Genomic DNA, 27,930 nt, shown 5'->3' with positions numbered 1-27,930 from the left:
CTGTATCAAATTTATGTCTTAACAAAAAGATAATTGAAAAAAAATTTCCCATCTTTTTTCTGGGCCCTGGTGTTTGGCTGTAAAATTGAAGTTCTTGTTCATGAAGACTGTGCTTCCAGATGAAAATGGAGGATGCTGCTCAGCCCAGTCAGGGCTGGTCAGTGCCATGTCCCCCGACTTAATGTATTCAAGGGACCAAAAGTAAAATTCGACATTCCATTTTATTTGAAAAGTGAACAGTGTCCTTGCTGTTGCATCAAAATACAGTCCACAGAGTTTACTGAAATGTGTTTATTCTATAGCAAGATAAAAGCATTTTGTTTTAGTTAAGCAAAATACAAACAACTTAATGGCTGCTATCATAACTCATAAAAAAGTATAAAACAGCGTAAAAACACAATAGGCAAGGTAGCAATGAATGGTTCATGTCACCAGTGTTTACGTTAAAGCCTCGTTTAGGAAAACTTTACAACATATGATATGAAAACTTACAACTTGGAAAGAAAATATTTACATTGATTACTTCAGATGTAGTGTGCCTTTTAAATATTCAATATTCTACCGGTATTACATCATAATAAAAACTCTTGCTTTTTCTTTTTTAAATCTTTAACTTTCGTAATAACTGTTTTCATTTAAGTGCATTTCCCTTTTAAAAATACAGTGTTTTTATTTTTCCAAACTCGTCACTCAAAACACGTAATATAGTATTCACATTTCTTCTAATTGGAATGAACGTAATGGGCTAACAGTGGCCAGAGATACTGTCACAACATATACCTTGGTTTGATTCAGAGAAGTCATGGATACAAAGTAGAAGTAAGTAAATAAATCAATAATTGAATCTAATCACTTGCAATTTTTTTCTGGAGACATTTAGAAAAAAAATAAGAGCTTTGGCAAAAGTCTGTGATTTACATTATTTTTTTTTTCATGACAAAAAAATGCCATCAACTATTCACATCATACAAATGTTTGTATGAAACTGGATCTTCGTATTTCAGGTAGTTACAACTGTGCTTTGTACTTCGTATTTACTTTAGGGCTTCAGAAGTTCCAATAGCCTGGAAGTGTGGTTCACTCACTTCTGGAGAAATAAGGCCATCTTTTTTTTTTTTTCTATGACTTGGAAAGGCCGGTTTACAGTCATCAGTATGTCCCAGGATTCATTAAACGGGTTGATTCACATATTGTAGGTATAGCCTGAATAAATAAAAAAGGCAGCACATAACAGAGCGCAGCTTTCTTGTTTAAAAACGAAGTGATGTATAGTCGGCTAAAAGATGCTTCCCAGCTACACTGCCGTTCTTATTGCCTATCTGATAGACACTTGAGAGGATCTTTTGATCTGTTACACATTCCTGCATAACCAGAGTCAACTTACAAGTTCCGGTCCGTACACCTTCCCTCCTACGCCTCACTCAGATCCACATGCCTCGTGCACCTTAGAAAATACTGACCTGCGGTAATACTTGAGTCTGTGTCTGCGATTGGATTTGAGGCTGGTGCTGCTGAGAGGCTGGCTGGGGGCTGCCGATGGCGGGCATGGGGGACGTGATCTGTGAGGTGACGGGCGAGTGCTGCCGGGGAGAAGGCTGAGACTGGTGCTGCATGTGCTGCAGTTGCTGCAGCTGGAGATGCTGCTGCAGCTGCTGCTGCAGCTGCTGTTGGCTGATCTGCTGCTGGAGATGCTGCTGTTGCTGCTGCTGCAGGTGCTGCTGCATGTGGTGTTGAAAATGCTGCTGCTGCATCTGCTGCTGGATTTGCTGATGCATTTGGTGCTGCTGCAACTGCTGCTGCTGCATCTGCTGCATCTGCTGCTGCTGCTGTTGCTGCTGCAGCTGCATCTGATGCTGCTGGGTTTGCACCGAAGGGCTCACCTGGGTCGAGGTTGCTGAGCCAACCATGGTCGTCCCCATGGAGCTTATCAGTGGAGCCCCAATGTTCGACGGCATGTTGGCTGCAATGGTGACTGATGTGACAATCTGGCTCATGGGTAGTCTCATGGTTAAGGGTTTAGGAGCGATCGACCTAGGAAGCGACTGAGGGAGAGTCTGAGGTGAGGCTGGGACTGTCCCATGTTGAGACAGTGATGTGTTCAGAAGGAGGGAGGATGTCAGGTTGGTTGATGCCAGAGTCTGCTGGACAGAACGGATGGTCTGGGCTTCTGCAGATTCAGCAGCAGCCTGCATGTAGAGGGATAAAGTTCCAGAATGTTACAATCTATAAATATAAACTATAAACCAACTCAGAAACTAGCCGCCGCCATTCATACTTCCCCCTCTCCAAGGCCTTTGCCATGAAAGCAAGCACCGTTTAAGCACTTCCTGAAGACAGTCATATCTGCTCTACTCCACTGTGAGTCTGGCAGCTGTGATGCCTTTGCTTGGTCACTGAGATGGAATGACAGTGAAGCTGTCCCAGCTCCATGCTGATGCCCTCGGAGTGAGGTACACCACCCTTCCACTCACTCTCTAGAGCCACCACAGAAAGACTGAGTCGCAGCCCTGCCTCACTCAGCAGCCAACCCACTGTCCAAATCCCACTGCAAGTGTGCAGCCCCTTCAGTCACACAGAAAAGCAGGGCTCCATCTGAAGGGCCAGCCAGCTACCTGGCTCTCTGCGATAAAGCTTATCTTACTATGTCCCTGGGGTTTGTGGTTGGTTGTTACACAGCATTACCTGAGATCAAATAGAACAGACATACTTTTTAAAAGCAACAATTCGTCACTCTAACCTCTCCAACCTCCCTTGTGAACAACACATACTGAAAGACAATGGCTTACATACAGCTCTACCAACCCACACCTCCAGATCTTTGAGGACAGCTATTCGTTCATCTCTTCCCTTCTGTAACATGGCATGATGTGGTCCTGAGCTTGTCGAGAAGCTACGGTATGAAGATTCCTTCAGGCACTATGCACTCAGATTTGTCTCTAGTTCTTGGGGAGTACACTGGAATTAGCAAGAGATGCCACCAGAAACCCGAACCACTAGAAAATGTCAAAACTCCATCTGCCTAACTAAGACAGTGACCACTCAAATAAAAGAAAACTGTAACTACATTCTTCAAACACACCAAATGGAAGCAACTCAGGACTTGAGAAGTTTCAGGTTTAACGACCATTTTCAAAGGCCCCTAGACTTTATCATTACAGTCACAGATGGAGAGAGACCATTAACACATCACACAATGCAACAACTCATTAAACGGTGTTGATAGATCTATTCCATTTTGTGCCTAAACACAATTCTGCAAAAATAATTTCTTTTACACATGGAAAAGTCGTTTGACTGTTTCACCTTAATGAAACTTTCACCCTTTATTTTTCATATAATCATTTTTCCTATCTTGCTGGCTTGACTGTTTTTGGTGGTGCTGGTGGAGCCCAGGGTCTCCTGCACGTTAGACAAGTACAACTACTACTGAGCTGTCTTCCCATCCTTGGGGGGTGGGGAGGGTGGGGGTGGGGGTGGGGGTGGGGGCGGGGTCAGCAAAGAACACCGTGGAACAATCAAGTATCTTGAGATATCTTTAGAGATTTTGAATATTTAATTCTGCATTTTTTGTGACTCAGATTTATAAAAATCTGCTACTTGAGGGAACCTGAAAATGGCCTCAGAGAGAGTCACCCAGTGTAGCTGGTGGCTCTGGTCAGACACACCTTTGTTAAGCACCACTCTTGTAGGGCAGCACTCTTTCTTGTCTAAAAACCCAGTGGGACTGAATGTTACTGGAGGGTCCTATTCTAAAGGCATGGGGTACACGATGCTGTAAGTGTGCGCATTTATTCTTAGAAATTGTTAGAGGACTCATAAAATAGAATATGTACCATTTCACAACGTAACTTCATGTACTCTACTTTTTAAAAATCACCAGGCTAGTTTTAAGGACGAAACTATAATGGAAACTGTTGGCACTGGCCAAAGGTACCAAGGAGCTTTAAGGTGGCATTTCAGAGATAAATGAAGCGGAGTTGGTGACTGTGGGGGTATCTGCCAGATTTACTCACTGAAGCCTGGGTTAACGTCTCTGAAGATTTAAATTCAGAGGACAGTAAAGTTACAGCTTGGGGTGGGAGTTCTGGGCTCTGAACACAGAGACGCACATTATCGCGAGTATGATTCAAATCTACTGGTCTTCTCTTTCACTGCGGCCCTCACAGTTGAAGACTAAGATCTCCTGTCTCCAAAGACACATTGGCCAGATTCTTTTAATGAATCTAATAGGATTTGGTTTACATTCAGCCTCAACATGAAGGCAAGTCTGGAAATCTTCAATTGATCATCTTTTTAACTTGTGGACTCCCATACAGAGCCGTTCTTCCGAAGAGTGGAAAGTAGCCACCCTGTGCCATTGGATGCTGCCTCCTGGGAGCTCTGGGTCCTGGTTGAAATTCTTCTGAAAATGTACCTCAACCACGACCCTAGTTCCTTCCAATTATCTAAAAATAAAGCCAAGTGCATAAAGTACATTTGGAAATAGTTTGGGATCCTGACTCTAGTCACAATATTTTCAATTATCCCTTCTAAGTCAAGCACAGTCTGGAAAGTCTTAGTGGTTGTTATTTCCCTTTGAGGTAGTGGTTCTTGGTTTAAATTCATATGTGGTCAATTGCTGACACCATCACATACAGAGGTCACCTATGCTTGCCTCTGGGTAAACCAAGGACAAACTGGTCCACCTGAGAAGCACACACTGCTGCTCTACCTACTTTTGCCAACCTATTGATCCACTACACCTCTGGGTGGTTGTAAAGACCACAGTGCCCACAGTTCACACAACTGCTTTCCATCCACTGCACGTCTGAGTTCAGACTCAGTGTGTTTTCCAGTATGCATCTTCCAGAATTTCAGAAAAGAGGTTTTGCTATTGACCCGATAAATGCTATTTCTCTCTGATGAGGTGGGATGTATCCTGTCAACAAAGACAGGAGGCCCTCTGTTGATCTGCTGCAGTACAGCTCCCTGTGGTGGCTCATCATGCAAAGAAGAAACAACTCAGGTGTGCAAGAGAAGAGAAGAGGAGAAAGGCCTTTCAATAGGGCTTTGAGGCCTTATGTACTTGAGATAATGATGATAAAATAGAATCGACTTCTTAGAAAAGACGAGTCTGGGACAAAAATTGCTAGTCCAAACCATTTACCCCAAAGCCAGTCCAAATTCCAGAAAAGCAAAACCCCTCCGTAATTTACTAAGTAGTAAAATAACAGTGTAAGACTGTACGTCTGGCGGTGGGACTCAGGGGTAGAGTGTTTGCTTAGTATGTGTGACGCTTTGGTTTAATCCCTAGGACTGCCAGAAGACAGACAGATAGACAGGCAGACAGGGAGGGAGGGAGGGAACACATTCCTTCATTCCTTTTGGATCAATGGAATGATGACGCAGAGCAGAGCTGCTCTGAGATATTAATGCCTCTTAGAACACATCACTGTACATTCGATGTATAATGCATATACTTTGTGTCTTAGTACCTGGAACATGATTTTATTTTAAATAATCATGAGGCTTATTTATTTATACCATGTGAAACCACTGGTCAAAATGCACTACTGTCGATTACAATAACATAACTACCAGAGAACTTATGGTATGTTCAAAAATGCCCCGGCAAGCACAGCTCCAGTGTTAAGCGGAGAACATTAACCCAGATCCATCTCCCCACCCAAAGAAAGAACCCAAGCTATTTAAAATGTATCTAGATGGCTACAAACACAGACAGAAAGAACAGCAAGTCCGTTAGCAGTAACTCAGCTTCAGGAGCGCACAGGAGCCCGTAATGTTCACACTGTCAGATGGGTAGTGTCTAATGGAAAGCTCTTACGGAGCTGCACTGACGTTTCCCGTGCACAAGGACGGCTCCCACACTTAGCTGGCTTACCTTAGAAACGAGGCTGGCCCGGTAGGCAGCCAGGGCCTTCAAGTATTCTTTCTTGGCAGCTTCTGTTTTCCTTTTATATACCTATTAAAATAAGACCACAATTAGCACCACCCTCAGGCTATAAATTCTTAGCTGTAAACCTGCTGCACAAATTGGGTCACATAAACAGGGCTCACCTAAAAACCTAATCGCCCAGCTTTGATTTTCAAGGGTTTTACACACACACACACACAAATAAAAAAAATCCCTGCCTACCTACGCTCAAGCCCAGTTTTGATGACATTTGATGATCAAAAGGGAGAATGATCTTAGGTTGTCACCGGAGGCCTCTTGCTAGACAGCCAACAAGCAGTGAGTACCATCTTTCTGCAAATGGCTTAAATTCTAATAAGGACAAGGTTTCTCCAACAGTGTCAATTTTCCCTTACATGTCTTCCTACACTGCACCAAATCAGAGCTTTAAAGTCAAGCTAGAGGGGCTGAGGAGATGATGGCTCAGCAGGTTAAGGTGTTGGCTGCTGTGCCTGAGTACCAGAGCCCAATCCCTGGAACCCAGTGCTGGAACTGACTACTGAAAGCTGGCCTCTGAAGGCCACATACATGATGTGGACCACGTTCATGGTGGCTCCAGAATACAAAACAAACAAACAAACAAACAAACAAATATATATATATATATATTTTAAATTAGACAAAAGAGAAAAGATAGAGGCCTCTCAATCTTGGGCTTCTCTTGGAGAAAAAAGAGAAGCAGAAATCATAAAAAAATAAAAGATGGGAGAGTGCCATACCGAGATCAAGGACTTATGTAAGGACTAGTGCATCACATATGAATTGGGCTTCATTTTTCTTAAAGAGTCTGATGGCTGGCTGTTAGAACAAAGTAAAACTCTCCCTCTCAGGAATCTGTTAGGTTTGAGGCAGTAGTTTCCTAGATCCTTAGAATTCCATTTGGGGGACAGACATTGGGGTAGGGTGTATGGTAATAAGCTCATGGCAAGCAAACAGGCAGATTCAATAGCTGCACCATTCCACTGAACAAACTAAGAGAATGAGTTCATGATACGCGTTTCTCCACGACCCCCCTTCTGAAGCCATCATTCTGTTTCATCATGGATAGGGGTCTGTTCTCCCATAGATATATAAAACTCCTCTTAAAGGTAATTGGAGTTTTATGCAAGCAGGGAGGACCAAGCCCAAAGGACCCCCATTCTTCCCTTCATTTGTGCTGAGTAGTTGAAGAGGAAGCAGGCCCCTGAGGAAGTATCTCCCACCAGCATGGCAAATCTCTGAATACCTCTCACACTACCTAGCTTTAAAATGAACTTGGAATAAAATTTCAAATGCCCAGTGACAATAATGAGCCATGCAGAGGCAGCTTCAAAGTTTGGAAACGCACCAGGATAGCACAAGAGTTCAGAAAGATGATCAATGGAAACGCAAGCAGGACGGACCTAATCCCTTTGTAGGGTCCTTTCTGAACAAAGGGTGAAAATTCCACATTATTTAAAATGAAAAGATTAGCATCAAAAGTTTATGCTTGCAGGCTGCTGGCCGGATTTCTTCCAAGTCTCCTGTGAATGGATTCTGAACATGTACCCTTAAGTTGACTAAAAATTAATTAAAGAAGAGCTGTTTGGATTTATTTGTACGTATTTTAATTCCATAGAGTAGACAGGCTTTCTTAAGAAGCAATCACGTTAGATGTAAGGAATATTCAGGTAGCTTTTAAAATACATGCCCATGACAGATGCTTGTCTTACCTGCTTTTGCTCCTCCCCAAGGCTGTCCCACATAGATGCTACAATTTTTGAGACCTCTCCAAAGGTTGCATTGGGGTTTTGACCTTTAATTGCAGCCTGTGTATCTCTGAAAAACAGTGCATATGCTGACACTGGTTTCTGAGGCTCGTTGGGATCTTTCTTTTTCTTTTTCTTTGGAGTCTTGGGCTTCTTGCCAGAATCTGGGGCTGTTCTTTTCTCTCCAATGGCCTGCAAAGCAGGAAGAAAATTCACTGCCTAAAATGAACTTGCAGAAAATGCAGCAAGACCTACTCCAAGTCACAGTGGCTCTTTGAAGGTTTTGTTAGGCATCATCAACAGATGAATTACCACCAAAAGCGGGGGAGGGGCACACTTGCTTAGAGTTAACTGGACAGCAGAGATTAGCATTTAGAACACTGATTAATGAGACCAGGAAGTAGCTTCAATATATTCACAACATATGCTTTCCATGGCAATTATGAGTAATGAAGGCCTGAACACTCTGTACCAGGCCACGCTATCTATGTATAATCACACACACACACACACAGAGAGAGAGAGAGAGAGAGAGAGAGAGAGAGAGAGAGAGAGAGAGAAGAGAGAGCAAGACAGTTCACAGTGAGATGGTTTAGAAGGAAATCCTAATAACATTCTGGATGTGGATCATATTAGCATATTTTAAACAAGGCCCCCTGCCATAGTTACATGCCATCTGTATGACTGGTCAGAATTGATTTTTGTATGGCTGATTTTTTTCCCCTTTACAAGAAGGTTGCTGTGCTAATGAGCCTCTGGAAGTGCAAATAGAAATTAGCTGTAATCACTACACTTGCACAATAAAGGAAAGGTCATCTTTATTTTCTAAAATAATAACTTTCTAAAGGACACGATAACAAGAAATATAAAAATGTCAAAACCACTTTAACTAGAGATAGAAAAGAAGCGAATACTCATCGTAACATTAGCAGTCTGTAAAAGAACACAAGCTGATACTTAAAACCACCAAGGCTAACAGGAAAGCTGTGAGAAAACTATTCACTATACAAGGTAAGTAACCCTGAATGCACAGCACTGCACAGAGACACATTCACACCGATGACTCCCAGGTCAGAACCCTACATACACAATGGGTAGAGATCCAAATCTATACACACGCAAGCTTCCAATTCACGTGCTGCTGTTGCCTGCTGTTTATTTGCTGGTTTGTTTATTTTTAGTGTATGGGCATTTTGCCTGCATGTATGTTTAAACACCACATGTATGCACTGCACATGGAAATCAGAAGAGGTCATTGGATCCTCTGAAACTGGAGTTACAGAAGGTTATGAGCAACCAGATGGGTACTGGGAACCAAACCGCAGTCCTCTTCATCACCGAGCCTTCTCAACAGACCCAATCACCTGCATTTTACTGACCATATCATAGAGATACCCATCCAAGAAGGAAGGCAAATGACTCGCCCACTTCTGCTTTCTCTGACCTAGGTTACAGTGCAAGTACACTGAAGATTTATTTTTTTTTTTGTCTGCTGTTATCTTCATCAAGAACCTCCAAGTGTTTGAAGACATATCTCTTTAATTAAAGCCAGGCTTGGGCCTGATGAACAATAGTTGATTTAAATTTGGATGAATTTGGATTTTTATGAATGGGAATCTTAATTCAAATATTATTGGAGTTTTAAAACTTTCTAAGTGAGGGACATTTGGAATTTAATCCAATTGCTAAAAATTCTTAGGGAAGAAACAGAATAAACAGTAATCTTTCCTGGTGAACACTGCATATTTCAGTCTTTGAGAAGCACTGGATGCCTTCTAGTTTGTACTGTTTGGAGTGACAGCCACGTCTACAAAGCATACAAATGTACTTCACTTCCCTTCTTTCTAAAACACTAGTCTTTAGAACTTACACAGTTTCTTTGGTAATTCTGTAGACCCCATAGCTGCCTTAAATTTTCAGAATAAACATGACTTGTTAAATTCTACCCAATGCCTGAAACCTGGATGGGGAAGCAGACCCCTTTCAGGTAGAAACTTAATGGAAGCCAGGTTTTCTTTCAGCAAAGCTATAGTCATGTGTCCCCAAGTTCTGAGGTCTCTCTTAGCAAAATGCAATTTGTCCTGACCACCATTATTTTTTAAGACTTAACTAGAAATGAAGAGTCCCACAGTTTAAACAACAGATCAGAACACATTCTCGGTTAAACTAGAGTAAAGCAGGCAGGGTGGCGTCATCTGGACAGTTTCTGTTTGACAGGGGACCTGAGTGCAGGAGAATGGAGGGAAGGATTGTAGCTGGATATGAAAAGGCATAGCTGGCTAAGCAGCCACAACCTGCACCTCGCTTTCTTCACCCACTCAAGTCTCTGTGGAAAAGGGTATTACTCACTCTCCATAGTCAGTTCACTGCCCAGGTGGGTGCTCATTAGACACCTCAGGGCCAAACCCTCCACCTTAAATCCCCTCTTTCTGCCACATCGTTCTAGTTACCTCCTCTTCTTCCTTTTGGTAGTTATGATAATGATGCTCAGAGTTCTGGCCGCACTGGCTGACTCCTAACATTGTCTTACAGTCAGTCCCAGACCCTAAAGTTTCAGTTCTGAAGGACTGAGCTCCAGTCTCAAAAGTAAGCACCTTAAAATGCCACCCCCTCCCCCATTGCAAGCTAACCCATCCATGTTTGCTCTCAAACCAAAATCCAATTTATCTCTTCCACTTTATCATCGAATCTTAGCTATTCACCCTCTTTAGAAACACTGGCTAACTTGGTACCCTATACCTGTTCCTTCCGCGGATGAAAGCAAACCAGCGAGTATAAAGGTCTCCTCTAGGCAATCTCTTTTTTCTCTTGACCCTCCGTGTGTGCTGTTGTCTACTGACAGCCAGAGTGGCTGCATCCATCCAATTACACCATCACCGAATACAAACCATCAACCCTCAATCACCACTGGAAGATGCTACTGCACACCTTATGCCACCTCTTCCATTCTTGCCCTCCCCTATATCAAACTTCATGGCACTCATAAACGGACACACAGTTCCCATTGCTCTCCATTTTTCCCTGAACTCAAACATTGGCCTCTCTCTTATGCCTCACAAACTTTTATGCATCCTCTCAGACCTCAAATACAACCTTCTCAGTAAAGTCTTCCTCAACTCACAAACCGAAATGACTATAATCTGTGAAGTGGCATCAATTATGCCGCCTGGAACTAGTTTTAACTAGTTCAGAACAAATGTAGGATTTCTTTGGGCAATATTGTTCTCTCTCATTCTCATTCATATTCTCTCTCTCTCTCTCTCTCTCTCTCTCTCTCTCTCTCTCTCTCTCTCTCTCTCTCTCTCTCTCCTCTTTCTCGTTCCAGCAGTACTGGGGGTTGGATTCTAAGCATTGCACACAGTAGAAATTCTCCCTACCACTGAGCACCATGCCAGCTTCTTAGAAACTTTTACACCAAGACAACTGACAAACACAGGTCCAAAACACGCCATTAACAGAAGCATAATGAGTAATTGTACACCATCACAAAGTTCATTTTCATTAAAGCTATCCATTTGGCCATTCAGGAAAGCCCCATCTGCAATCTATGTACAACCAAAAGTATATTCTTCATGGCAAAGGCAAAGGACAGAGTCATTCAAATCCACTGAGTGGCCATCATTGAGAAAGAGCCCTACTGGAGTGTGGTCACCCAACAAGATGGTGAAATTTGCTCATATCAATAACAGAACGAGAGCCTTTAGAATTTCTCAAGTCTGGAATATTTGGAAACAGGGTATAGACCCTTCCATTTGCATAGTGGGACAATTAAGTCACAAAAGACTTAACAGATATGCCTCAGGTCTTCTAACTCCTGGAGACCTGGTTTCTCACCCTACTCTTCCATTTCATTACCCTTTCACCCAAAGCCGTGTGTGAACAAAAGAAATAAAATCTTAAATCACCATCAACTGAAAGGTCTCTCCAAATCCATGAAGAAAGGAAGGTGATCCCCTCAAATGCAAACTCTAGCATGGGCAGGAACTGGCCCCGCCATCAGCTCGGCTCCACACTAAGCCACGGATAACTTACTCTGTTTGCTTCATCAGCATCCTCTTCGTTGATAGAGCTGGAAGGGGACGGAGTGGCTGATTTGCTTGCTGGAGGTGAAGGAGATGTGTGGGGCACACTGGCTCCTCCCAAATTCAAGCCCAGCTGTGCACTGAGCTGAGACTGGTTGATGGTGGTAAGTTGGGCAGGAGGCATGATCCCAGAGCGAGCAGCATCCGTCATATGGACAATTGACCTCATGACCAAGGAGGGATCCTGGCGGTACTGTGACACTTGTGTGTGGCTCTGATCCTACACAGATAAGAGTGAGGGAGAAAGGAATTTAGTTTTCCAAACACCGATCAACTTGTAAGGTCAGCAACCCTGTAGGCGAGTCAGATCCATCTGCAGCTTTGCAGAGACGTTTTAGATGCAAGCCACAAACATGGAAGGCCAGAGCACAAAATGCAAAGACACAACCCAGCTGTCTTGCTATATGACAGTTCTCAGCTGACTTCTGTACAAAGACAATTGGCCAAAAGAGACCACCCTTTAGGGGTTCTCCAATGAGTCTATGTCCTTCTCATACCCAGCACTGGTCCCGTGACCCACTGTGTGAGAGGAGGGCCCATCCTCTGGTGAACCCTTATGGAAAGGCACAGAGAGTGATCAGAGAGGACCTGTGGTTTCACAGAAGAGAATCTGTTTGCATTAGAGAATCTTTTCTATATAGTCAATGTTAAGCAGGGTCATCATGATTCTGAATTTACACCCCCAAGGGCATCTGGAAGTCATTCAGTGTCTCGGCTCCCACACCAGTGCTTTCAATTAAACCCTCTTTGTTTCTGTTTTTCTTTTGCTGAGCCCACCGTGATTTAATGCCATAATACTTCTAAAAATATTCCAGAATACCAGGTGGGGATTTCCCCATCAGCATTATTTTTGTGAAAATGATTTCCTTGACTTCAGAAGTAGCCTTCCTTGTTTGGGGGTTTATGGGAAGCCATTACGGCTATTGCTGCTTCTTTCTCTTTGGATCCCTTTTAAAGACCAAAGAAGACAACATAAAGGCATGCCTTTCCAGCCAATTCTTGCAGACTTGTCCTTTGGAGTAAATGTGATCTTACTAAAATCTAATTCTTTTGACCCCCCAGTGACCTAGAATCTCATTTTAATATGAAGTTAAAGGTTCTTTACTATTCTTCTCTGGAGTCTTTCTGATGAGGCTTTTTAAAAAAAAAAAGCAGAAGATTGTCAATAAATACATTGATTGAATATCTGGTTTCTCAATCACATAGTCTCAGTGTTACTGAGCAAGAAGCTATGTCAAAGAATAGTGGCTGTGTAAACAATCACCTCACCAGACTACAAAGCATTTTTTAAAGCAAGGTTTTAAAAGCAGCATGTTAGATAGGTGTGTACTGATCTATGGCTAGGTTTCTCAATCTTGGTTCAACAGACAGCTGGACCAGGTAACTGGAGGTGTGGCCCGGGTCCTCTGGGTTCTGTGGTACTTCCACAGTATCTTTGGCTGCCACCCACTAGAACAGCTTCCCTCCCCTCTAGAAATGGTTTCAGGGGACAAAAATCACTTCCACATGATGACTACTAAGCTAGAGTGACATCCAAGACGGAGAAGGTAAACAGGGGTGTAACTGTAAAACAAAGTCCGTTTTTATCTTTTAAAAAGTGGCCCCACTGTCAGTGAGGATCACATCATAAGAGATGGAATTAGAACAGTGAAAAGGCTCAAACTTCTTCAAAGAAATATAAAATAAATGTATAACTGTAAAACATAACAGACAAACAACACATGAGAACTAAATCAAGACTCAGGAATAAAACAGAAGATAACACAAAACGGTTAAATCAAAGTAACCACTGGATTTAATTTTTTGTTTGTTTGTTTGTTTGTTTTGTTTTGTTTGAAACAAGGCCTCATGTAGCTCAGGCTGGCCTTACATTCACAACATAGCCAAGGCTGACCCTGAACTCTTGATTTTGTTTGAAACAGAGTCTCATGTAGTCAAGGCTCACCTCAAAAATCACTATGTAGCCAAGGCTAGTCTTGAACTCCTAATCCTTTCTGACTCAGTCTTCAAAGTGTTGGGGGTGACAGGACATCTCTTCCCTTCACAAGCCCTGAGCTACTGTCCAGTCTTTCATGCTCTTCCGAGATTCGAGCATTACTCATTTACTTGCACTTCCAGTGACAGGTACCTGTGCACACGTCTTTCTGGGATGCTTTCTAAATCTTTTCAGACTTGCCTCTGGAAGTTGTAAAGTTGTTCTCAAGCAGCTTTGGGAGTCCAGTTCAATACAATGACTTCTGATTGAGCACTGCTGTCTTAGTTAACTGGTAAAGCCATGTGTACTAATATTAACTAAGTCTGGCTTATACAGCTTTATCCTCCACAGAGGAGACACATGATCCCATTGTTCCAATGCCTGTGACAATATATGCTTATAGAGTGGCTCCCAAATACAGCATTTTCGATGGCTTCTCATCAGCAAAGTGATGGCTAAGAACCAAGCCCTCCTGGCAGGGGCCACCCGCCACTCACACCTTTATTGTGGAGCTGGCTGCTAGGAGGCTGAAAAGGAATCATCCCTCGGTGTTTTTCTGGGTACCAGTATCTGGACTAAACTCAGCATGTTTCCTAACTTAACCCCTAGGACTACTGGTTATTGGTACTATTGTACGATTGGCACTATTACTGTATCAACCCTTAAACAGACATGAGTGAGTCCCTGGGCCTCTAGTCACTGACTGGTGACTCTTGCTCAATAGCAAAATGGTTCTATAATGAGCCATGGTGCCCAAAGGATGCATGGTGCCAGCAGAAAGAGAAGAGAATGGACTCTGGGCTCTCCACCCCCACCACCCATTTTAACAAAATCATCTTCATACCCATTTATTTTCTAAACTGAGTTCTCTCGTTATATTTTATTTAAAAAAGACAGTGTTCTTTTGCAATTGGGGAATTAGTATGAAGAATATTGGTGGGGAGGCCAAGGCTTTGCCAAAATGTTAATAACCCAAGAAGTTATTGGCCCACTTTTTTTTATTTCCCATAAGACAAGATACCAAGAACCCTCTAGAATATATTCAAAGAGATTCCAAATCACAATACCTACTCATCAGGATGTGTCAACATTCCTCATGGCCCACAGTCACCCTACACAGCTTTCTACATTGGAGAACTATCATATAGGAAGATTAGTGGTCAGAGTGCCTATAGACTCTACACTATACAGTCTATAGTGAAGCCAGTGGAAACTATACAGTCTCTAGAATAGTCTTTAGTATAAAGGGTTTAAGCTTCAGTAGAGCCACCAATCATTAACAGCTCCTCAGAAGAACTTGAGCCTCAATAGCTCCAGTCATTTTCTATTTAAAAAGTAATCTTTAAAAGATGCCTAAGCTGGGATGTAGCTCAGTACAAGAGTGGTTGTCTACCACAGGTGGGGTCCTGTTTCCAACCCCTGGTACCACAAAACAAACTGATCTTAGGACTTCCTGTGTTTTAAAACAAAAAAAAATTAATTCTTAAGCATTTAATTCTCAATCTTTTAAGATTCCGTCTTTGAAAACTAGGAAATCTTTTAGATATTTCACAGAAGTTAAGGACGGCTCGTCATCTTTACTGAAACAGTTCACAAGTCAGAAGAATTTCTATACACTTCTCCAAAAGAAGTCATAGCTTTTCCCAGTAGGAATGAGATATTAAGGAAAGACATAACCCCAAACAAAGCCCAAAGAAATATAACATGTTTTTATAAATCAATTCTTCCCTATAAAAATAGGTCTTGAAAGACTTGTCAGTGGTCAACTTATTCAGGCAAAACAAGTACTGCATTCTAAGAGACTGCTATGAGCAACAGGATTTGAATGCCAGTAACCTTTGAAACACTATTTATTTATTTATTTATTTATTTATTTATTTATGGTTCTGACTTCAAACCTAGGAGTTCACTCACACTAGATAAGAGACTCACCAGCAAACCATAGGTAGTTTTCATTCAGCATTTGAGAAAAACTTATGTTCCAGGACAAGGGAGTTGCATGAACAAGTTGAGGAAGACAGCACAGAGCATGCTCACAGGTGCTCGGGGCAGGGCTAGCCAGGAGAGGAGACACAGAACAGGAGTAGACAGATGGCAATGGGCCAGAATGGACAAAGATGGGAGATGGCAGGACACTACCCTGACAAAGGACCTCCAGAGCTAAGGTACAAAAAGAGGCAGACATCAACATTCAGGGAAAGGAGCAGCACACATCCAGCAGAAGTGACCTGTGGAGGTACAAGGAACAGAGCAGGATACCCTACTATACAGCAGTCTGGATGCTGCCAACACAGGGCCAGGAGCAGCAGAGTCCCTAGGCTGCAAGACGGATAATGTCTAGAAAATGATGGATCTGACAGACTGGTCATGGACATCTGGATGGCAGCATACAAAGATGCTACTGGTTGTTCAATGGATGTTCAATACTGTGTCTTCTTCCTAGTGGAATTATTCATTCTAATAAATAAGAACTGACTATTTCTCCTAGGCAGTCCACCTAAGTCGATTTGAGACATTTATTATACATGTCTAGGTGACTACCTCCATCTGTGTTTGAAGACAATTCAAGGATTAATATCCAACTGTAGAAAGTCTTCAGGGATGGATAGACTTGGCTCCTCATGATCTGCTCTCATAGGCAAGTATTGTTGGCTACCTGCTGGCCTGGAAGTACCACAGTATCTACATGCCTCCCAACAAAAGGATCGCTGCTCGCTGCTCTGAGGGTTGCTTCTCCTAGTACCTGGTCAAAGGGCCTCTTCATTTTTCAAATAGGAGTCTAGGCAATAGCTATTTCTGACAGTAGTCCTGTGTTTTCTTAAATTGCCTGAAACCCTGCCTATTGCTGAACAGTGAACAGTTTTTAAGACTTATTTTTATTATTTAAATTGTGTGTGTGTGTGTGTTTAGATATATGCACACATGAGTGCAGATACCTGGGGAAGACAGAAGAGGGCACTGGGCCCCAGGGAGCTGGTGTTACAGGCTTCTGTGAACCATCCAGTGTGGGTGTTTAGATCCAAACTCTAGTTCTCTACAAGAATAGCAGACTGAGCCATCTCTCCTGACTCCAAATCAAACTGTTAAAATGTAGATCATTTGTATTAGTAAAGAAATGTCTCATCACTAAAATAAGGAAAGCCAAACACCAGATAACAACCAATAGGAAGAAGTCACAGTATATGTCTATGACCCCTGGGACCTGCTTAAATTAATAGTACAAGGTCTACTTTCCCTTATTACAGGCAAAAGGAAGGTGTAATAGAAACATCACCCCCTGACAAAAGGATCTCCTTAATTTACCAACTCCAAAAGACAACTGAGAAAATCTTCCTGATTATGAAAGTCCCTACTACCCAACCATGACTGCAAATCACACACACAGGACTAGGGTGGGCTGGGGGAAGGGGCAGATAGAAACAGTGTGCTCTCATTTCCTGAGCAAGGAAAACTCAAATGACGTTCATATTTAAATCTTTTTCACACATTCATTAAAGTATTGAGCGGCAACTTAGAGTGGTATAGAAGCATCTTCCCTAGTGTTTTAATCAAATGTACACTATATGCTTCTTCTGCATTTTTAAACTTTAAATATTACATATTGTTTTTCTATTTTAAATCCACATGCATTCAATTAATGGTGCTTCCTTCCATCTGGGTTGATATCATCGTAAAAGGCATTTTAAATTTCATATGCAAATGCATTTATATGCCTTCTATCTTCATTGTTGGGTCAATATTCTCTATAACAACAGCATCAGGTTTTCACACTGGAGGACAGCATCCAATTAAGAAGCAAATAGCCCAAATATGAGACAGTGTGACTAAATAGATTTCCACTGAGCCAGTTCTTAATCAATATTTCCTGAGAACTAGAATAATTAAACCGTTACTTGTAATAAACATTATATTGTATTAAAAAATACCAGGGTAACTACAAATACGAAATATAGGCCAGCAATTTTATGCTCAATTATTTAGTCATGTCCTATAGCAATGTTAAAATTTTATTTATAAATTAACAACAATCAAGCAAACCGTAATGCTTAGCCAGTAATATCTCTAACCCCATAGACCATGAAGCAAATGCCAATAACAATCCAATGAGAATTACACCCCTGTTCTACTCCTTTTAAGATTTTTAATTATGTTCAGTTGTACGTCTGTGTGTGGTGCAGGGTATAGGCACATGAGTGTAGGTGCCTATGGAGGCCAGAGGCAGCCAATCCAACCCTGGAGTTGGAATTACAGGTGGTTGTGAGCCACCCAATGTGGGCATGGAGTGGGAGGAGGGCAAACCTGGATCTTCTGCAAGAGAAGTCCAAGCTCTTGTCAGCTGTGTCATTTTTCAAGCTGCCATTCCACCAACTCGACATTCATCATAATACCTACACTGTTCCACTTCACTCACTCACAACGGTCACTCACCCCACTCAGCCTTATGACCTCACGTGTGACCTCAGGTTTATGGCTTGCCCCCACCACACCTGAGTTTTATGCACAACAGTCTAATTTTAATTGTTTCTTGGCAAACTAAAAACTTCAAGAGTTTCTTATTCAATCCTCCAGGGTAGGTCACTCCCTCTCCTAATAGCTACGCGGTCTTAGCAGACTCAACACCATGCTTATTCCCTTTAACCCTACGTTAAGTTTTTAAAGATGAATTCCAGCTTCCCATCTGTTTATACACTACGTTCCCTACCCTCCCATTTAGTGTAGCGGTCGAGAATGCCTTGTAGTGAATGAGTGCCCTTACGCTGCTCATTCACTCACACACTGGAGAGATGAAACAGCTCTAGCCCCAAGGCCGGCCCACAGATGCCAACAGGCAGCAGCAGGTGAGGTTGCTGCCTTCCTGGAGATTCTATTCTGGAGGGAGTCAGGGTGGGGGTAGGGTGGTGTTAGTCACACAAAGGCCACCTACGGCAAGATGGCAGGTAACAGTAAGGATCTGGGATAAGCACACAGAGTGGTTTATGCCTCTGACACATACGGTGCCATCCTGTCAGGTTGTATTCAGGACTCTGAGCACTGTAAAATGATGCTTCTACAGTCCCTCATCAGCGCTTGGTCTGGCAACACTCAACTACAGATGATACCAGCTACCAAGAAGAGACTTGGAAATAAACTCTCCATGTCACTGTTGAAGAATAGTGACCCTTTAAAACTGACAAATCAAGTGAGCTGCCACACACAGCACTGCCCAACAGCTAATTGTGTTTATTAGTTCCGAGCATATGCTTGCTTTTATAGGTAACACTGACTCTGACCTTAAAGGCAGCACCTCACCCATGTGATGAGGGTCAGTAGTATTTACAGGCCACGCAGAGAGAATATTTTAAGTGCTAGATGGTTTAAGACTGTCCGCTCCACTGTGAAGGACGAGCAGAAAAGCATCTGGGCCTGGCTTGTTTGCCCGCCAGTCCAGTAAGAGCTACATGAAAGGTGTCTTTGGTAATGGACAGCTTTGGGCCCTGTGAATGTTACAGTCCATGGAGGAGACACTGGTTATCAAAAACAAAAACAAAACAACAATCACAAAACACCATGTTATAAGTAGGATAATTCAGGTTATTACTAGTCTTGTAGCACTTAGTAGGTGCTCTGTAAGATTTTGCTAGCAGTTAATGGGCTTCAATTTCATAATTCTGATTGTGTATTGTCGAGGCCTTGTCCGCTAAAAGTGAGGAGTTTGCTCCTTTTTCATTGTTAACTAACAATGAAAATGGTTTTTGACAGCAACTCAACTTAAAATACACAGGCACAGCAACCACTCAATCTGTATGAGAATTCGCCAGTCCCCAATGGCTGAGCGGCAACCATCCTACGGAACTCGGCTGCGCAACCTCTGTTGACAACGGCCATGAACATGTTCATAATAATAATAAGGGCTTGTTTTAATAGAACGTTCCACACATTAAACACATTAATGACCCATGAAATAACTGTTTTATCTGTAACACATTAAGCGACATTACTAAAAACAATGTATTAATTGGTAGTGGGCTCTTTCTTTAAATATAAGGGTTTGTTTGTTTGTTTGTTTGCTTTTAGATAGCAAGAAAATTATCTCATAACTTAATCAAAATTAGAACCATGCCAATTGTGTGGAAAAAAATGTGTAAAATGTGCTTGGTGATTTTAGACATGCCATTTTGATAAACTCCCACTTTCCTGATCACAAATGATATCTACCAGCATGGCGTGTTAAGCATGTTATTAGCATGTGAAACGCGCCTACTCGGCTGCCTGAGTCCCTCCTCAGCTTTGCTCTCTCACCTGAGCAGATCCAGACACTTCACACCGAAATGCGCTCCTGCCACCTCCTCCCTTTTCAATTTTCAACCACTCCCTTTGATGTGCTACAAGCATCCACCCGGCATTTCCGACACACGCAAGTTATCACAATTAAATCCAACGCAACATCAAACAGAGCACACAGGCCCTCTACACGGGAACATAATGTTGGCAGAAAACGTGTGTGAATTATCAGTGTGTTTTATAAATTCTCTTTTTTGGGAGGGGGGCATACAAAATATCAGACTGGAGACAATTATTTCACTGTCTGTTTCTTTGATATCAAAGAGAATTCTGAAACTCATCAAAGCTAACCTCCTGTTATGTACAACAGGCTGAGCTGAAAAGAATGTTAACAAGTTCAATTTTCATTCAATCAGCAGCCCTGCTCTCTGAAATGTTTCATTGCAGGAAAGAAATAAAAATAATCTATATGGTAATTATGAGAATGAATCCCCCAGTAACTTTCAGCTACATGAAAGGTCAGTTCTATTCAAGATATTTTATCAGTCCCCTGCACATACTCCTGTCCTGTCACTTTAAATCTGAACAGCATTTTATTTTCCCATTTAGAGCTACCTGCAGAATTAAGTACTTAAGCCAAATAAGAAAAAAAAAAAAAGAAAGAAAGAAAAAAAAGAAAGAAATGTTGAATGCTGGCAAAGGCTATAATAGCATAGAGATAAATCGTTCATCTGCTCTCTCTCAAGCCTCTGGGGCTGCAGATTTTTCTTCTCCTGGTGCACTGTGGGTATTCAAAACTTGTTCAACATGATTTCATTTCATTTCAGGCACTGCCTGAGAAAACTAAATTACAGAATCAATCATACAGAAGGTCAGAGTGAGACTTCATTACAAGTATTGCATGCTTGCATGAATATCTTTCATTTATGACTGACCCAATATGTCACAATAGCTGTCTAGTAAAAATAATCCACTTTCTGAAATTGATGTACTACTGATGTCGGGGCTACTCAGCAGGCTGGGCAGATTACAGAGAGGTGTTAAAAAAAAAAAGAAACCTTTGGAGCTCACATTGTTGGTTTTCAGAATTGCAATCTTTTGTAGATTAAAATAATTTCCAGATGATCAGCTAAACTAGCAATAATGCTTAGAGGTAACGAATTTTTAAGTAAGAGTCTACTGTTGACTTCAACCTGCCAGCCACATCTTGTTTAAAACCTCTGCGTCCATTCCAAGCAAATCAAGGTTGCTCTTTGAAGCCACAAACGCCCGGACCTTCGGTTTTGCAGCAATTCTCTTTTGAATACCAGAGGGGTATTTGCAGTTTCTGAAATGTGAATGCTAATCATCAGACTCTTTTTAATCTCTCCTCTTTTGCTTCTGCGCTCTGTTTTTTAAAAACAACGGCACAAATTTAAGGAAGATAAACACGCAGCGCTTGTTGCCCGTCATAATGCAGCTAATCAGTCCTCTGACAAACTGTCAGTCTTGCTAGAGCAACACCGATGGAGCTCTGAGGAAAAGCTGGTCCGATATGACATAAACAAACTGGCTTTTCTTCTTATATGATAGGCTTAATTCACCACAGCAGTCCCTCACAGCCAGCTATATTCATTTGGATAATAAAACTTGTTACTTGCATAAGGTATGGATGGAATCGTCCACGTGCCCTAGGACGCTGCATGCATGATGTACACAGTATTATTTATTATTTCTGTGTTGACCTTCCTACAAGAAATCTCAGAGGAGGCTTCTGCCGAGTATTATGATGTAGCCAGCACCTCGGTACCCAGAGGGAGATAGAGAAGAACCTTGACGTAACCCATTTTTAACCATGCCTCTGGCGATTCTGAATTCCAGTTTACAGGTGAACATGTCAGGAGTCCACAGAACAAAGCCAACGACACATTGTATTCATCATAATTCTGTCCTGGTACATTTTATTTTTCTCAACATTTGTGATTTAAAACCCCATGACATTTTTCAAGGTGAAATTCGACTAGAATTTCCAACAAGATTAGTTTGCTTCAAGCCAAAATAAATAGCACTCGGGCTGAGCAGAACTTCAAACCAGTAGCCATAACCATGATGCGGTCCACGTAAACACAAGAGCCTGCACTTAAAGTACTTATGCTTAAAAAAAAATCAATGGAATAATTGAACTGCTTTACTGATTAGCCATACATTACAAAAGAAGCATTAAAAATTGAGTTCTCGCTTCCAACGCCAACCCGGGAAAGCATTGTCTTTAAGTGTATGTGAATATCATAATTATTTTATGATTCCATCTTTAGTTCTTTCCAATATAGTAAATTCAATTGACCATGAAATGAAATTTCATAGTCAAAATGCCTCCTTTACACTTTTTTATAGCAGCAATAACAGTTTTATAGCTTTGAGGCAAGGTAATTCATCAGATGTTTAATTTAAAGGCAGATTCTTATATTACTAATAAATATTTACCAATTTAATAAAGTACACATTTTAGCATATATTATATGGTCTTTTAAGTATTTCTGCAACTTGAATGAGCCTGGCTGAGAATCTATAAATATGGCAGCCCTAGTAAACTCCTTTGGTGACTAAACACCCTTTTTATCCTTATTATTTTCCAAGTATATTACAAGCTAGACTGTAGAGGAAGACAGAACCCCCCCCCTTTTCCAGTGTCAAAGGTAGAAAACTGTCCGAAAGTCCACAGGAAACAATTATTTGTGATGTCAGGGAACATTTATGAATACTTAATGACTACTTCCTGCCTGCTCACTGCATTCTTCTCTGAAAAAAAAAAGTAAAAATGAAAACCCTCATGTTCAAACACAAAAGATCACAGGAAAAGAAAATTATGTTGCTGCAATCCTATTTGGGGAAGTAATCTTACATTTCAGAAAGCACACTGAATCTTTGCACTGTTAATCCACTACATATTTTGCAATCGTGCGTTGTTATCTGGGGAATTAAAAATAAAACCAATAAACATCACTGGCACGGTCCTAATGCACAGAGAAATATGTAAACAAGCAATAGGATTTGTTTTTGTTATACCAACACATCTGTCTCATTTTATCGGGGTTTAAAAAGAGAGAGAACTCTATAAACTATTAATCTTGTTTTAAGATGCCTGGTTAGTGCTTCACCTCCACAGACACAAATACATTATATATTGTGCTGCAAGAAAAAAGACACAATCCCAGCAGAAGAGTTTAAAATACTTAAAACGGATTTACTCTGGTGATTGCTGACTATAATTGCACACTAAGAAAAATAGAAATAAAATTATCTCATTAGTAATCTTTGCTCTCTAGAGTGCCTTATTCAATGTTTGTGGCAATAAATAACGCAATTAGGTGTATTTCACATAATAACACAGGCCATTTTTTCCTCTGCTGGTTATAATCAGAAACTCTCCCCCCCCCATTCTTCTGTATCATTGATAATTTGATTGGAGATAAGAACAAATCATGTACCATACACATTACACTCTAACTCAACAAGTTCAAAAGACCCAGACACCTAAGACAGCTTCCATGTTCAAAGGCTCGCCTGAATTAAGTACTCACTTTAAGCACACCTCTGCATTAAAACAAAGGCCAGGGAAGACCTGCTGCCTTCAAAACAGTAATAAGTAAGCAAGCCTTCCTAAAGTTCATTTCATATTGGAAGACAGCCTTCCTCTATAGCTGTCAATCACCCAATATCAGATATCAGTCAAGTATTACCTATGGTTAGAGGGCAATCAGAGTATTACCTAAGTGGCCACCAGCCCATCAGACAGGGATATTTCTGAACAGAGCCTCCAAGATTCTTACCATGAAGACAAACGACAAGGCAGAGTCATAGGTAATGAATGGAGAGCTTACCATGTGCAGCCCATTGCTATGAAGCACACCATCTTGCTCCACAAGATTTCTTGAGATGGTGATGGAAGGAAGATCCAGGCTTTGAGGGGGAAACTGGGGTGTGAACTCATTTCCCTGGGAAGGCAACGGATCGCTGAGAGTCTGAAAGGGTAGCAGTACATCAGGCATGCCCAGGGTGGGATCTGACTCTGGAGGAGGCGTGATCGGTGGAATTTCAAACTCTTCGTCCCCAAGGCTTGGCGTGTGGAATGTCTGCTGAAAAGGGAACAAAATACAGACACCCTTGCAGTCAGTTCCTGTATTTTATCCCTCCTTAGAGGAAACAAGAAAGACTACGTATCTAGGCCAAATATTTATTTCTCAACATGAGAACATCTTAAACACAGATTTCCATATATAAAGTTTTGCTGATCATTCTGATTAAAGATTTAAGTCTCATTATCATATGGTTTTAATGGAGTATCAGTATTAACAGTGTTTTAATGTGTACTTAATTAACAACATCTGTCTTTGTTGTTAGTTGGAGCATTGGCAACATTAAATTTGGCTATATAACAAATTGCCACTTTATTGATATGTTAGTAAAACAGCTCAAATCGCGTATGTGATCCACATGCTTCATAAAATGCTGACAATTTGGGGGCAAGCATGCTCACACACACAGACGCTGACACGCAGACACACACACATACAGACACACACACACACACACACACATTAATCCAGAGGGAACATTACAGGTGTTTACTTTCCTTCAAAACCTATAAAACAAGTAATATTAAATTTGTGGTTTGGTTTTTAAATTTTTCTTTATTGGCATATTCCCAAGTGTAATAAATGCTTCTAGGGAAATTGTGACTGTGTCATGCAACATTTTCTGTAAGGCTTATTCTGGCTCATATTAAAAGATGCTGGTGCTTTTATTGAAACTATAAGGAGGATCTTTTTTAATGTGAACATTTCCATATGTATTTATCAGAACATCATCTAGCAGGCTTCTAAAGACTACCCAGAGAGCACAAAGCCATACTGATATAGCTGCACTAAGTACATAGATACCACCTATTCACCTCATTAGACAAATGTTATATCTTAAAACTTAAGTAAATCTTAGAACATTGTTATCTGTGAATGCTATTGATGTTCTTCAGGCTTTTTAAAGTAGGCTCTTTGAAGACTCTCAAGGCTGCCTTCCATTTCAATTACATTAAACATATTTCTCTTGCCATGTGGGCCATGCAGACTATGTGAGGGGAGAAGAGACACCAAGATCCAAGGTGATGAAGATGATGATGATGATTACTTTATATACATATGTGCACCTACATTTTGGTGAGGCACAGGATTTGGGGGCCACCCAGACTTATTTTTTATTCCTAGCTAAGAGGGTCACAGATGTAGTTCATTTATTATTAATAGTATTTGAAAGAGTGAACTGGCATGGGGTAATTGGAGTCTGCTATTATTGATAAAGAGACCTAATTAAGAATTGAAAATAGTCATTTTCTCAATTATGATGCTATATGATAACCACCTGAAAGGAAAGAAAAACAAACTCTATGGGGGTAGGGGGTAGTAGTTTCAACAAAAAGCATTTCTTGCACACAGAACCTGACGACTCTTACTTGCGATTCACCAGAAAGGAAGAGCTCATGAACTCTGGGAAGCTACGGCAGGACAAGTGGCCAGCTTGTGCACCTTGGTAGACTCAATAAATGTTTAAAGAAAACTGAAATCTAATAAAGCATTTGAGAGCCAGAGTGAAGCATTTGATATTCTGACGTGGGCGTAGTTGCAATGATAGCCTCTGTCAATGTCAGTCTCTTTCTGTGGTACCCTGAGCTCCTAGCAACAAAGGGATGAATTGGCCACAAACGCGGGTTGGCTAATGAACGTAACCCTATGGCTGCGTTCGCTGTTATTTTGGCACTAATGTGGTCTAGTAACAGATGCAACTGTAATTTGTGACTCATTTGCTACCCCATTACTGCTTAATGAAATCTAACATATCACATTAACAATACGGATAAACACTCATTCTTGATATGTGGCATTTGGCTGTTTTCATTACCACTGTAATTAACACTTGAAATATTATTTCAATAAATATTTAAAGTACTTTAAAAATGGTCAGAGTAATCATGACACAGATAGAAAACATAAAGCTCATGTGTGAATTTCAAACTTAAGAATACCCTGGTCCCTGTAGTGTTATCTGCAGGACACTGTGCATGTGAAGGAAACCAGATTCAGACACGATTTAGGCTTTACAGCATGCCAACCTAAAGTCTTCCTGAATTAGTTTGCACTCATTAAAATGTTAAAAAAAACAGATAAATTTACTTTTAATGCCGTGATTGGGAAATTAGATGAGAGCCATAATGTGGTACATTAGCATTTACTCTGCCTTTATTTTTGATCTTGGGAAGATGCACACTGAAGCCATTACGTAAGATTTTAAACTCTAATATAAAAAGCACACCTCAGGCCAGGCAGTCAAAATTAAAGAGGTTTTCAATTTTTATTTTTGTTAAGGAGTATAGAGAGGCATGCTATATATAACATGTCCCCGTGGCATAATTTTTTAAAAGACACATTAATTTTAACTTAGAAGCAATATATGTCTGCAATGACCTAATAAAACAACACAATGAAATAACACTGTAAAATGTAACCAAGGAGATGCTAAAATCTTAACTACCTTTAAGGAGAGGTAAAATATCACATGTGAGGCCTTCCACGGAGAAAGGGGAGAGGTAAAATATCAGATATAATAATTATTAAGTACCTCTGATCCAAAACACTGTTCTCTAAGAGGATAAAAAAAAAATCACAAATTCCACCAACAATGAAGGGCACGGGCTTTGGATCAGATTAATCATTTGGAGTCTATGTGATCAATTTTTACAGATATTGACTTTTCAGTGTTTACCTTGAACATGTTAAAGTACTGTGTGCATGGTTAAATACCATCTGTACTGAAATGTTCAAAACATTTGTTCCTTTTGATAAGAATGCAAATCTGGAGAGTACTGTTGTATCAACATATAACAGCCGACGTCTGACACGGTGAATTATCACAGCTGGAATTAAATTGTTTCTGAACAGCTGCTGGCAGAACAGCTTTCATCAATGTTTGATTCAAATGTAGAAGAAAAAAAATCCCACAGAATGAAACATCATGTTGTCCTTACAGATGGGGTTTGCACTCATTATCCCAAACAGCCCAGCAGCCAGTGCCAAGCAGTGTTCCTGCATCTAAGCTGTCTTCCAGTTGGAGCATGATGCTTACTGAAAAATGAATCTACAAAGACCCTTACTTCTCCAGTCTGCACTTAACGCTAATAATTTTTAGACATTAATTTCTTCCCTATCACTTGCTCGCCTGTACCAAGATCATTTGCAAAGCCATTATTATTTTCAATCTCTGGGGTCAAGCTAGTTCACTCTCCTATATCGGAATGTATTTGGAAAATGAAGACTTTTTATTGCCCAAGCCACGAAGGAACTGCTCCATTTGGGCTGATTTCATTCTTCTGTTTGTTCTTGTTTGAAAATGTTAAATCTTACACAATCTATCCTTTTAGGAAAACGTTTGATTGAGCTAACCAAGTATCTTGAGGGTTTTTTTTTTTTTTCAGAATGCATGCCAATGAAACCAGACAAAGGTGGAAGGTCATATGTAAGAAATACGGTAGAAACAGCAAGAAGACAATGTTTATCCCACGTATACCTGCAAACTAGCACAAAACAAGAGTTAATATGGCACTGCATGCAGTGTCCATCACCCAGAATTCCTCACTACAATCATAACACGTACCAAGTTTATTCATTGACTCAGACACTCAATACTTTCTCACTGGCTCACTACTATCGTGGGCATTGTGCTAGGTGGTGGGGTTCTAACAACAAAGCACTCACTGCATGCCACTCTAAAACCTGTAACACTCTCGGTCATAGTTCCCTACGCTGTGATGTTCAGGTTAACACCTTAGCAAGCTAAGAAGCAAATACTTTCTATTAATGTTTCCAAAATACTCAGCTATCTGCTTAGACATCCAGGAGGGAGGGA

General features: G+C 41.0%; 1 protein-coding gene across 2 annotated transcripts in view; it reads right to left on the bottom strand.

Moving 5' to 3' along the window:
- Positions 1 to 276: 276 nt before the first annotated feature.
- Tox3 (TOX high mobility group box family member 3) overlaps positions 277 to 27,930 on the bottom strand; it is a 28,198-nt gene continuing 544 nt past the window's right edge. Inside the window, exons 2-6 of one of the 2 annotated variants that reach the window (XM_028755554.1) lie at positions 23,859 to 24,113; positions 11,713 to 11,982; positions 7,645 to 7,872; positions 5,882 to 5,962; positions 277 to 2,186 (exon numbers count right to left, since the gene is read on the bottom strand). In XM_028755554.1, coding sequence (XP_028611387.1) covers positions 1,446 to 2,186; positions 5,882 to 5,962; positions 7,645 to 7,872; positions 11,713 to 11,982; positions 23,859 to 24,113 — 1,575 coding nt within the window. In that variant the 3' untranslated portion in view covers positions 277 to 1,445. The remainder of the gene's footprint in view (positions 2,187 to 5,881; positions 5,963 to 7,644; positions 7,873 to 11,712; positions 11,983 to 23,858; positions 24,114 to 27,930) is intronic. The other variant, XM_028755555.1, reaches the window with a different exon arrangement.

Source organism: Grammomys surdaster, unplaced genomic scaffold (genome assembly GCF_004785775.1).
Source record: "Grammomys surdaster isolate TR1022 unplaced genomic scaffold, NIH_TR_1.0 126063, whole genome shotgun sequence".
Taxonomy (NCBI): Eukaryota; Metazoa; Chordata; class Mammalia; order Rodentia; family Muridae; genus Grammomys; species Grammomys surdaster.
The sequence above is the reverse complement of the archived record's forward strand: the minus strand, read 5'-3'. Positions and strand labels throughout refer to the sequence as shown.